This window comes from Onychomys torridus, chromosome 16, assembly GCF_903995425.1.
Source record: "Onychomys torridus chromosome 16, mOncTor1.1, whole genome shotgun sequence".
Lineage (NCBI taxonomy): Eukaryota > Metazoa > Chordata > Mammalia > Rodentia > Cricetidae > Onychomys > Onychomys torridus.
This window is the reverse complement of record NC_050458.1, coordinates 31,599,257-31,612,559: the sequence shown is the minus strand read 5'-3', so window position 1 is coordinate 31,612,559 and position 13,303 is coordinate 31,599,257. Positions and strand designations below refer to the sequence as shown.

General features: G+C 43.5%; 1 protein-coding gene across 1 annotated transcript in view; it reads left to right on the top strand.

Annotated features, from left to right (window-relative positions):
• Oc90 (otoconin 90) overlaps positions 1-13,303 on the top strand; it is a 45,489-nt gene that overhangs the window by 29,652 nt on the left and 2,534 nt on the right. Inside the window, exons 9-13 of the mRNA XM_036208988.1 lie at positions 797-844; positions 2,217-2,276; positions 3,462-3,578; positions 4,491-4,662; positions 7,529-7,635. Coding sequence (XP_036064881.1) covers positions 797-844; positions 2,217-2,276; positions 3,462-3,578; positions 4,491-4,662; positions 7,529-7,635 — 504 coding nt within the window. The remainder of the gene's footprint in view (positions 1-796; positions 845-2,216; positions 2,277-3,461; positions 3,579-4,490; positions 4,663-7,528; positions 7,636-13,303) is intronic.

The following is a 13,303-nucleotide window of genomic DNA, read 5'->3' as shown; positions in this document are numbered from 1 at the left end:
CTCCACCCAGCAGTGGTGTAATTCTTCCTGAGTTGGAAGTGCTGGGTACCCTATGATCCTGGAGGAGTAAGAGAGCCAAGGAACCCTCAGCTAGAATAGAGAACTTTTCCCTGGTGACACCTTTCACAGATCCTGCCTGCCTTGGCCCTGTAGTTAGTACTCAGCCTGCTCATCTTAGAGCCCCTGAGATTTTATTTTGACAGTGTATTAGGGTGTCGTTGCTGTTGGAGGCTCTCTTTCTCCAGGGGTTCCTGAAAAGCCCACAGACAGCAGTCAGATAGCCCTCTCAGGAGAAGGTAAGTGTAAGGGAACAGATGATCCAACTACCCTTCTCTCATTTGTGCCAATCCATATTGGTTTGATGACGTCAACTCCCCAAGATGTTCCCTGTCTGCTTTATTATGAAGCTGAGTAATCCCAGAGCCCAGAGCCTGGTCCTTCCTGAGCCAGGTACCCTTTTCTACTCTCTCGGCTTTCTCTTGCCCTTCTGTCTTCACCTCTGGAGGATCAAAGGCATGGTGGTGCAGGCTTGCCCAGATGAACAACACCTATGCTTCCATGAGCTTGCCAAGTCTTGCTTGGGATTCATGTGTGCCAGGAATTTAAGTTTCGCCCATGTGAAGTTTAAATTTAGTAGGCATAATAAATACATGCTTCTCTCTCAGTACAGGCACTCTACAGAGCCCTCCTTCCAAAAATCTGCTATTTCCCCTTCCTCAGTTCTTACTCCCAATCTGTTTCCCCAACCATGGGCTTGGCTCAGGTGCCTAGTCTTGACTGTGTCTTCTTTCCACAGTGGCTGGTGAGATGAAAGCAGACAGACTGACAACACTCTCCAGGACAAGTAAGCAGAAGGAACATTCGAGAGGACAGTGCTGGGCAGAATGGAAATGCTGCCTAAATCCAAGTGCTCTTTTCCAGTGGCTAGTACTGGACGGGGCCCCAGGGGAAGTGCAGTGCCCATTTACAGAATATGTAGGACACTGAGGTGCAGGAGTCTTAAATTTTCTGTTACTCAGCTGGAAAAACATGGTCAACTGGTCTCTGCTCTGAATTCAATGCAAGCATGACCATCAAACTAAAACTATCTAGGCCAAATTTTAGTTGGTGAGCCTGACTTAACCAGACGTACTCATGGTGATTAGTATCAATTTCTTTATTAATGACTATAAGCAACTGACAGTAATTATTTGCTAATTACTAAGAATGGTTAAGTAAGTGGTTCCTGATTGATGGGCAGTACCATCACTTAAGGTCTCTGGTGTGCAGGCATTAGACATATACACTCTAGATTTTCCCTTGTCCCAGGAGTCCTGTTATTAGGCCATAAAAGAGAAACTCAGAGGGTGGGGTCACTCACCCAGGATGTGTCAGTTCAGAACTCCTTGGGTCTGAGCTGGTAAGTTTTGCTTTGAAATGAGCAAGCAGCCTGCAGCCGAGGATAGTCCAGATGTTCCTTTGATGTGGCAACTGTGTTCACATCAGTCAGCTTCAAAGCCTGAGTTTTATACAACACTACCTTGTCTTGACCCACGAGTACGTTAAGTTGAAGTCAGTGCTCCCCTTTCCTGAGACTGGTTTAGTCACCATCTCTCCTCTTTAGAGTACAGTGGGAAGTGAAATGTGGACTTAGCATGGTGCCTGAGTCTCAACCTGGCTTGGTTTTGCATCCTACCCCTACCTAACTTCATAACTTTTGAGGAGTGTCTTAACTCTCCTGCAAGTCTGTTTTCTCATCTCTGTGAAAGGATGAGCAGGACATCCCTGACCTGTTTGCTGCCATTAAGTGAGTCAGAAGAAGAAAGCCCTTATTGTCATATTATTTGGAACATAGTAGGAGCTTCATAAGAGTTAAGAAGGACTCACCACACAAAAACCCATAGATCAACTACTGTCCTCAAGCACCATCCAATACCACTTCCCTGGACTTTCTGCTGCTCTGTTTAAACACATACTATTTTTTCTTTCAATGTTTTTCCTTCCAAATTCTGCAGAATCCACAGTCTCTCTGCCTTTCTGAATGTTCCCCTGCCTTGCAAACTGCTGCTGCATTTGCCAACAAGCACATTTGGAGGCTCCTGTTGGTTACCCTGATAGCATCAGCTGCCCTAGGAAATTTCAGAGTGGGAGGAGGGTCAGGTCAGTCTGGGCCTAGTGCTATGCCTCTGAAGACCAAGGCACATCAGTTGACACTCATTCTGTCTGTCTTCTCATAGGGGCAGACTCTGTTGGAGATCTTCAAGGTGTGGAAGCTGCTAGGACCATATCAACTCCAGGTAAGCACATTTGGCTCTACCTACCTTGCCATAGGTAGGAATGTGAAACCAATGCATTCCAAAGGAGGCTCAGACCAAGTCCCAAACAGAAGAAAGAACTGAACACATTATATCTCTCATCATATCTCTCTATTCCAGTATAAAGTACACATGTGGAATTAAAAGACACATTGGAGGGAAGCAATGAGAAGTTCTCAGGTGATTGTGAAATTACATTTAGTTTCCCACTTAAACTTACTTATCGTTCTATTATGTAAAAACAGATACTTTGGATATTTAAGGTATTTTCTAGCAGCCTCAGGTATTAGTTACTTACCTATTGCTGCGATACAACACCATAACCAAGAAAACTTATAGAAGGAATAGTTTATTTTGGGCTTACTATTTCAGAGGGCTAGAGTCCATGACGGCAGAGTGGAAGTAGCAGGAGATAGGCAGCTGGAGCAACAGCTGAGAGCTCAGAGTTCAAACAGTAAGCAGGAAACAGAGCTAACTGGGAATGGTGCCAATCTTTTGATATAGCAAAGCCTGCCCACCCCCAGTGACCCATCTTCTCTTAAAGCCACACCCTTTAATCCTCCCCAAATAGTTCCAAGTATTCAAACATGAGCCTGTGGGGACCATTCTCATTCAAACCACCACACCTCGCCCCAACAGCTTTACTGGGCAAAGGATGCAATCAGGCAGCCTGGAAAGCTGTAGGAAGGACTTTCCCACAATCTTGAATAGGAGGAGAAGTAGCTGCAGTGTTTGAACAAGAAGATCAAGGGTTCAAAGACTTAAGCCCCTGTTGCTCTTGTCATGTGACACCCTACTTTTCCCACTGGTCTCTTTGCCTCTTTACTTGCTTGTGAGCATCTAGATGGGTCCTGTGGCAGGTGAGCAATTGTAAACATAATACAATCTCAGGCCTGAAAGATCACTAACAGTTCTCATCCGTTAGCTGACATGTAGGTGGTCTTTCTCAGGCTCCTGGAAGTGGAAACTCAGAGATGCTCATGTAGAATTTATGAGTCTCTAAAAATCTGCCTCTGTGCCTGCAAATACAATGTGAGGTGCACTCTCCTTACATGTCAGTGTTCTGAGAGTCTCTGTCTGCATTTGACCTTGACCACGTGTCCATCTGCAAATGTCTCTGAGTAACTCTTTAAGTGTGAACCATCACTATAAGTGGTATAGTTTCAGGATCTGCAGAGATTGTTGCCATAGCTGAAGGTGCAGCCCGTGTCCCCACTGGCATTAAAACAGTGAGGTTGGAAGTATCATCCGTTGACAATGGTTCTCAGGAGACAAATGGAAAAGGTAGGTGAGAGCCAGCATCCAAGAGGATCTGGCCTCTGCGCCCTTGTAATCTTCTATCTAGCTATTAACAAAGCCTTTTAGGGTACCTTATAGATGGTGGTCTCTCCTGCTGGTGCAACTAGAAGGCATCATTCCCTTTTACTAAACAAGCTCTTTGAGGAAAAAGGGTTCAAAACTTACTTTTGCCACTCAGCTGCTATGAGGCTGAGTCTGGGCAGGAAACAGGTCCTCTGCTTCTACTGGCCTAGAAGCCTGGAGCTTGGTTGCAATCCATGTTGTGTATGGGTGACTAGCTAGAAAGATGAAGCACTTAGGTACTAATGATCATCGCTTGGATGCCTTCCCAAAGGACCTGCACCCGGGAAGAGCCCCCAGCTAGTAGGATATATCTGGGGCAAGCCTCCTATGGTGTCTAGTGAAGAGCAGTGGAGAATTCATTAGAAAGTTGTAGGCAGATGAAGAAGGGTATAAGGAAAGACAGAAAGACAGGAGCAGAGTGAGAAAAGCCAGGAAGGCAAGGCCACCAGGTTTGCTAATATGATATGTCCCAAAAGCCTAAATGGACAGGTCAGACCCTTCAGGCTTCTAGGCTCTTCTTATATTTTTGGTTGTGAGCCTAGCCTTTAATGGCTGAGCCATCTCTCCAGCCCTCTAGGCTCTTCTAAATAACAGGATGTGGCTCACAGAGCATCTTCCATCCTGACAAGTCCCCATTCTTTATAGAGATTTAATAAGGAATTCAATAGAGCTTCAGAAGCTAAACTGAAGAAGACTTGTTCTCTGAAATGAAGAGAACAAGTCACAGAAGAGTAGGGTTACAGAATCCCCCCAAAATAGTTCTCATACAGTTGGAACTCTGCTCCTCTATGGAACTCTGCCTTTGCTCAACTGAAAGTCTGTGTTCTTAACTAGCCTGTGACAGATTGGCCTTCCTACATCTGGGTGATGGGGATAGCACACAGGCCCTGCTGCAGCTTGGAGAGATGCTCTTCTGCCTAACATCCCACTGCCCAGAGGAATTTGAATCTTATGGCTGCTACTGTGGAAGAGAAGGAAGAGGCGAGCCAAGGGATACCCTGGACAGGTACGGATGGGGAAGGGTGGTCCACAAATGGCAACGAGGTTGCTAGCATCTGTAGGGGCTGTCATCTGCACTGGGTTTTCCTTCAAGTTTCCCAAAGAACTGGCTCTGGACATCTGTTTTCACAGAGTGTCATGGTAACATTGCAGACCTATTTTCCTCATGAGCAGCTGAGGTTAGCCATTCATCTAGGGAAGGGACAAGTCAAACTGAGCTAGATCTCTCTTTAATATTATTTATTTATTTATATTATTTATTTATTTTACATTCCAGCTACAGTTTCCTCTCCCTTCTCTCCTCCCAGTCCCTCTCCCCACCCTTTCTCTCTGTTCTCTCCCTCCTCTAATCCACTCTTCCCCACTTTCTGTTCAGGAAAAGACAGGTCTCCCATGGATATCAACAAAACATGGCATATCAAGTTGCAATAAGACTAAGCACCTCTCCATGTATTAAGGCTGGGCAAGGTGACCCAGTATGAGGAGTAGGGTCCCAAAAGGCAGTAAAAGAGTCAGAGACAGCCCCTGTTCTCACTGTTAGGAGTCCCACAAGAACACCAAGCTACACAACTGTAACATATATATGCAGAGTGCCTGGGTCAGTCCCCTGTTGTCAGCTCATTTCTCTGAGATCCTATGAGCCCAGGTTAGTTCATTGTGTGTGTTTTCTTGTGGTTTCACCCCACTGAGCCAGATCTTTTGATGTTTCACTACAACCACAGACTACCCTGCCTCCTAGAAGGACTGGCTTGTTAACACACTTTAGATGGCTCTAGACTGACCTCTTGTGTAATAGTCCACATAGAGAAATAGGGATCTGCATTGGGTTAACTTAGAAAAAGGCAAATTGTAAGCTATCTTCTTAACAACTTTGAAGTATTTTTGCTAAGTTTTATAACCATCACTTTTGGAAGTATCCTTTTCTTCATATACACATCCATTTACTTACATACACATTCAGACCACATCTGTGGGGGTCTGCTGTGTGCCAGGCATCAAGGAAGGTAGTAGAGACATAAAAATGATAAAATAGGAATAAAAAATCCTCTTATGTCCAATAGAAGATTGCACAGTGAAAGAGATGGGCAATCAGACAAAAGCACATAGACAAAATAGGTAATTACATGGGATTCACCCTGAGTTGAAAGAATATTCTAAGAGAACAGTTGATAGGGTCTGGAAGACTGATAATTAGATTGCTCTCCCATCCACCCATCTACCCAGCCACTACGATCTTAAGTGCTTTACTCTCTTTCTCCTGAACAGTCATTTAGGCTGTCAGTGAAGGAACTCAACCCCCAAAAGTACCTCCCACCAGATGACCATACTGAAACTTTAGTTCTGGCAGTTAAAGCCACAGTGGGATCAAAGATATGTTTATATAAGGAGGCTCTACTACATACCCTCTGCCCTCCATGAATGAGAGAGCTTGAATAATGTCAAGATTTGAGAGTTCATAGAACTCTTTAGTGTGATAATGAAGATAGCGACATGATCAACAGCAGCCTCTGTGTCCTATTAATTCTTATGAGGAACCATTGAGGTAATTTTGGAGGTGCCTCCTGATCATTGACCATATTTTATCAAAATATGAAATGTGAATGGTTGGGACAATAAGTTGGTATGGCTTCCTAACATCTGCAGGAAGAAATTAAAACTCAAAGCTATAGATGGAAACTCTGAATGGCAGTTTGTCACACTGGTGTCATATTCTGTAAGAACATAATCTCACTACCATGTATTCTGTAAGTCATGAGCAGGTGACTTGCATGGATGTTGATCACATATGATTCCCAATGACACTGACTTTAGATCACAACTATTGTGCTCATTTCCCACCCCACCCCTGAACCATGGGAAATACTCATGTAAGACAGCATGGCTCCCCTGGAGTGAGCAGCTGAAAATGGGGCAGACATTGACTTCAGCTACTAGGTAATGTAAGTGTGTGAGGAAGGATTATTCTTCTGGCCTGGCAACACAACTGGTAAAGCTGCTATGTGAGTAAGAACAGATTACAAGTATGGTCACCCTTGGTTGGGCTGTGGTCTCCAGGAAGGAGCACTTGAGAGGCACATTTAATCCACACACAAATACGAGGAGGCATCTCCATTACTTCTACTTCACAGAGGAAACAACCTATGCCCATAATCAGAAAGGCAGAAGGAAGTGGGAGAGTTGTCTTAGACCTAGAACTTCCCTCTTAGCTATCCAGTGGGTTTTAAAGGTCTGTGGGCAGCTAAAAATGGAGCACTAGGGAATAACTGTAGATCTCTATTGACTGGTGCCTTCACAAGTGTTCTATGGATAGCATCTGGCCAAGGAGATCCTGATTTGTCAGGCCAGAGAGGGGAATCTGAACACAGGACACTGACTCATTCACTTGTGTTTGCTGGGGCCCTACTTTATGCTAGGCCCTGTGCTGGATGAAGGTCCTCATGGCTCCCATATTCTTTCAGGTTGAGGGATAAAGGGTGTTAAGCTAAATATTATATTAATAGAAGGCTGGATGAAGTAGAGTCACTGTACTGACATGGAACATTTGTGCAAGTTAAAGAGGCTCCCTTCCTGAAAAAACCTTCACTCCCATCTGTTGTAAAGGTACAAGGATGAGTGTATTTGCTACCAAGAGTCATAATAAAAATCAAAGAAAATGTAGAAATCCAGGTATACACAGTGAGGTTGATGCTATGTTGGAGGCAGCCTCTTGGCACTGTAAACAACCTAAACAGCCTTTGACGTGTGTAGTAGCCAGCCTTACTCTGGAAAAGAGCCCTTGGCAAATCTTTGTACCTCATGCAGCATGGAGAAAGACTTCATGGACGGGGTTTTGTGAGGCAACCTTGGTCAATAAAAGGTTTCCTTGGTCTTAGGTGCTGTTTGTCCCATCACTGCTGTTTGGAGCAGGTGAGACCACTGGGCTGCCTGCATGGGAGTCGTTCTCGGTCATCTGTTGTATGTGAGGACCACACACCCAAGTGTAAGTGTGGAGGCTGCCTGGAGTCCTACTTTCATGCCTGTGTCCTGGCTGGATTTGGGCTCGGGATACTACCCCTAGCACATCTTCATCTGTACTATGATGTCATGTTCTTCAAGACATGCCCTTACATCCCTTTTCACAGATTAGGGGCTCATGGTCCAGAGACAAGTCATCTGCCTTAATCATCACAGCCGATTAATGATCTCACTAGCCTGTGCTTACTGAGCCCATGCTGTGGGATGTTTTAAGCCCTTGATTGGCAGTTACTCCTCATACCAATCCTAGAAGGCAGCTCCATTACTTTTCCTATTTCACATAAGAAACAGATGATGCCCACAATCAGACAGGCAGAAGAAAGCGGGAGAGTTGGGTTCTGAGCTGGAAAACAGCATTACCTTAGACCTGGACATCCTCTGAGCTACCCAGTGGGTTTTAAAGAATTCTGCCTTCTTCTAATTAGCAGACCCTGTTTCAGATTTGATCAGCTAAAGAACTTCACAAAGGAGAGCAATGGCTCTGGCTGAAGGGTGGGCTTAGTCCACAGCTCTACTCTTCCCCATAGTAGAAACCCAAAGTTCTCCATGGCTGTGAAATGCCCATAGAGACAATGTGTAAAAGTACCAACCCCTGTGAGCATCGACATGGCAAAGCATCCTTAAAACTGGATCCTGGGGACCCTTTGTTCAGCAGTGGATGTGTTTCCTTTGGGCTGCTCTGGAGCTCAGAAATACCCTCCCTTTAGCTTTGCTAGTGCTCTGAAAGGCTTTTCTCCTCATTTTTAACTGGGGAAACAACTGGATGGACCTATTGTCCTCCTTGCTGATTCTGTATGTCATGCACACAGCACATGGACCTCCACAACACTCTTCTTGGGCCATAATTAATGGCAGTACTTACATGTCATTCACTCGCTCACTGATTCAGTTTTCCACTTAGCCAACAAACCTTCATTGGGGACTGCAGAAATGATAGTGACAAAAATACCTGAGCAGAATCAACTATTTTTTTAATATTATTATGTGTTTTAATTTTATACATTAGCCATGGGTTCCCTGTCCTCCCCCCTCCCGCCCCCACCTCCCCCTTACCCCCAGCCCCTACCCTCCATTCCCATGTCCTCCAGGAACAAGACACCCCTGGGGACTCATTTAAACCTGGTGGATTCAGTACAGACATGTCCAGTCCCCTCTTTCCAGGCTGAGCATGTGTCCCTCTGTAAGCCCAAGATTCCAAACAGCCAGCTCATGCACCAAGGACAGGTCCCGGTCCCACAGCCTGGGAGCCTCCCAAACAGATCAAGCTATTCAATTGTCTCACTTATCCAGAGGGGCTGATCCAGCTGGGAGCTCCACAGCCTTTGGTTCATAATTCATGTGCTTCCATTCGATTGGCTATTTGTCCCTGTGCTTTTTGCAATCTTGGGTTCAACAATTCACGTTCTTGCAGTCCCTCCTCCCTCTCGACAGTTGGACACCAGGAGCTCCACCTGGGGCCTGGCTGAGGATCTCTGCTTCCACTTCCATCAGTTATTGGATGAGAGTTCCAAGACGACTGCTAGGGTGTTTAGTCATCTGATCACCAGACTAGGTCAGATAAGTCCCTCCCTCAACCACTGCCAGCAGTCTACAGAGGATATATCATTGTGGATTTCTGGGGACCTCTCCAGCACTCTGCCTATTCCTGCTCTCATGTGGTCTTCATTTATCATGGTCTGTTATTCCTCATTCTCCCTTTCTGTTCTTGATCCAGCTGGGATCTCCTGCTCCCCTAAGCTTTCTTTCCCTCAAATCTTGCCCTTCATTACTCCCACTGTCATCTAGGTTGTTCATGTAGATCTCATCGATTGCTCTGTCATTGGGTGATCTCTGTGCCTTTCCTATGGTCCTGTTTTCTAGGTAGCCTCCCTGGAGTTGTGTAGCAGTCTAGTCATCTTTGTTTTACATCTAGTATCCTCCTATGAGTGAGTACATACCATGTTTTTCCTTCTGAGTCTGGGTTACCTCACTCAGGATTATTTTTTTCTAGATCCATCCATTTGCCTGAAAACATCATGATGTCATTGTTTTTCTCTGCTGAGTAGTACTCCATTGTGTATATGTACCATATTTTCTTTATCCATTCTTCAGTTGAAGGGCATCTAGGTTGTTTCCAGGTTCTGGCTGTTACAAACAATGCTGATATGAACATAGCTGAGCAAATGCCCTTGTGGTATGATTGAGCATTCCTTGGGTATATGCCCAAGAGTGCCACAGCTAGGTCTTGGGGGAGATGGATTCCCAATTTTCTAAGGAAGCGCCATGTTGATTTCCAAAGTGGCTGTACAAGCTTGCATTCCCACCAGCAGTGGAGGAGAGTTCCCCTTGCTCCACATCCTCTCCAGCATAAACTGTCTTCTGTGTTTTTGATCTTAGCCACTCTGACAGGTGTAAGGTGGTATTTCAGAGTCGTTTTGATTTGCATTTCCTGGATAATTTGAACTTCCTCTGTGGAGAATTCTGTTTCTATAGCCCATTTCTTAATTGGACTGTTGGACATTTTGATGTCTAATTTCTTGAGTTCTTTATATATTCTGGATATCAGCCCTCTGTCAGATGTGGGGTTGGTGAAGACATTTTCCCATTCTGTAGGCTGTCATGCTGCTGGTGTTATATTTAGAAAGTGATCTCCGGTGCCATTGCTTTCAAGAGTACTTCCTACTTTCTCTTCTATCAGGTTCAGAGTAACTGGATTTATGTCGAGGTCTTTGATCCACTTGGACTTAAGTTTTGTGCATGGTGACAGATATGGATCTATTTGCAGCCTTCTACACATTGACATCCAGTTATGCCAGCACCATTTGTTGAAGATACTTTCTCTTTTCCATTGTACATTTTTGGCTTCTTTGTTAAAAATTATATGTTCATAGGTGTGCAGGTTAATGTCAGGGTCTTCAATTCGATTCCATTGGTCCACATGTCGGTTTTTATGCCAGTACCAAGCTGTTTTTATTATGGTAGCTCTATAGTAGAGCTTGAGGTTAGGGATTGTGGTGCCTCCAGAGGTTGTTTTATTGTACAGGATTCTTTTGGCTATCCTGGGTTTTTTGTTTTTCGATATGAAGTTGAGTATTATTCTTGCCAGATCTGTGAAGAATTGTGTTAGTAATTTGATGGGAATTGTGTTGAATCTGTAGATTGCTTTTGGTAAGATCGCCATTTTTACTGATAATCCTGCCTATCCATGAGCATGGGAGATCTTTCCATTTTCTGACATCTTCTTCAATTTCTTTTTTCAGGGACTTAAAGTTCTTGTCATATAGGTCGTTCACATGCTTAGTTAGAGTAACCCCAAGGTATTTTATATCATTTGTGGCAATTGTAAAGGGTAATGTATCTCTGATTTCCTTCTCAGCCTGTTTGTCTATTGTATATAGGAGGGCTACTGATTTTTTTGAGTTGATCTTGTATCCTGCCTGCTATGTTGCTGAAGGCTTTATTAGCTGTATCAGTTCCTTGGTTGAATTTTGGGGGTCACTCATGTATACTATCATGTCATCTACAAATAGGGAGGGCTTGACTTCTTCCTTCCCAATTTGTATCCCCTTAATCTCTTTGTGTTGTCTTATAGCTGTGGCTAGAACTTCAAGTACTATATTGAATAAGTATGGGGAGAGGGGACAGCCTTGCCTTGTTCCTGATTTTAGTGGTATTGCTTTGAGTTTCTCTCCATTTAATTTGATGTTGGCTGTTGGCTTGCTATGAATTGCCTTTATTATGTTTAGGTATGTTCCTTGTATTCCTGATCGCTCCAAGACCTTTATCATGAAGGGGTGTTGGATTTTGTCAAATGCCTTTTCTGCATCTAGTGAGATGATCATGTGGTTTTTTTCTTTGAGTTTGTTTATATGGTGTATTACATTGACGGACTTTCGTATGTTGAACCACCCTTGCATCCCTGGGATGAAGTCTACTTGATCATGGTGGATAATTGTTTTGATGTATTCTTGGAGTCTGTTTGCCAGTATTTTATTGAGCATTTTTGCATCAATGTTCATGAGGGAGATTGGTCTGTATTTCTCTTTGTTGCATCTTTGTTTGGTTTAGGAATCAGGGTAATTGTAGCCTCATAGAAGGAGTTTGGTAATATACCTGCTGCTTCTATTGTGTGGAACAATTTAAAGAGTATTGGTATTAAGTCTTCTTTGAAGATCTGGTAGAATTTTGCAGTGAAACCATCTGGTCCAGGGCTTTTTTTGGTTGGGAGACTTTTAATGACTGATTCTATTTCCTTAGGGGTCATTGGACTATTTAAATGGTTTATCTGGTCTTGATTTAATTTAGGTACGTGGTACCTATCCAGAAAATTATCCATTTCTTTTAGATTTTCCAGTTTTGTGGAGTAGAGGTTTTTGAAGTATGACCTGATGATTCTCTGGATTTCCTCATTGTCTGTTGTTATGTCCCCCTTTTCATTTCTGATTTTGTTAATTTGGATGCTCTCTCTCTGTCTTTTGGTTAGTTTGGATAAGGGCTTGTCTATCTTGTTGATCTTCTCAAAGAACTAACTCTTTGCTTCATTAATCCTTTGAATTGTTCTCTTTATTTCTATTTTATTGATTTCAGCTCTCAATTTGATAATTTCCTGGCATCTGTTCCTCCTGGGAGACTTTGCTTCTTCCTGTTCAAGGGTTTTCAGGTGTGCTGTCAAGTCACTAGCGTGAGATTTCTCCAGCTTCTTTATGTGGGCATTCAGTGCTATGAATTTCCCTCTTAACACTGCTTTCATAGTATTCCATAAGTTTGGGTATGTGGTGTATTCATTTTCATTGATCTCTAGGAAGTCTTTAATTTCTTTCCTTATTTCTTCCTTAACCCATTGGTGATTCAGTTGAGCATAATTCAGTTTCCATGAGATTGTAGGATTTCTGTAGCTTTTTCTGTTGTTGAAATCTAACTTTAAACTATGGTGGTCTGATAGAACACAGGAGGTTATTCCAATTGTTTTGTATCTGTTGAGATTTGCTTTGTGGCCAAGTATGTGGTCGATTTTAGAGAAGGTTCCATGGGGTGCTGAGAAGAAGGTATATTCTTTTTTGTTTGGGTGGAATGTTCTGTAGATATCAATTAAGTCCATTTGAGCCATAATATCAGTTAAGTCCATTATGTCTGTGTTACATTTCAATTTGGCCGATCTGTCCAGAGTTGAAAGTGGGGTGTTGAAGTCTCCCACTATTAATGTGTGGGGCAGAATCAACTTTTAACACAACAGATTTAGTTTGGCTTATGGGTTCAGTCCATGGTCATTTTGTCCCTACTGCTAAAAGTGTGTGAGGAGGCAGAATATCTTGGCAAGCTGCTCACTTCATGGAGGTTGAAAAGAAGAGGGTAGGGAGATGGATGAATGAATATAAGGCCAGGTAGGCAGGGGATGAGATACTCTTACAGCTTGCACATGCATACTCACACACCATGACCTACTTCCTCCGGTTTAGCCCCCCTGCATTATTTTTAGCACCTCCATGAAATTAAAAATTCATCAATATATTAATTCACTGACAAGGTTAGAGCCTTTGGGATCCAGTCACCCTATAACTCAGAGCTGGAAACCAGCCCTTTACAAGTCTTTGGTGGTAGTAGTGGAGCATTTAAGATTCAAACTATACCAATAACAAATGTGTGTGATCCTTGCC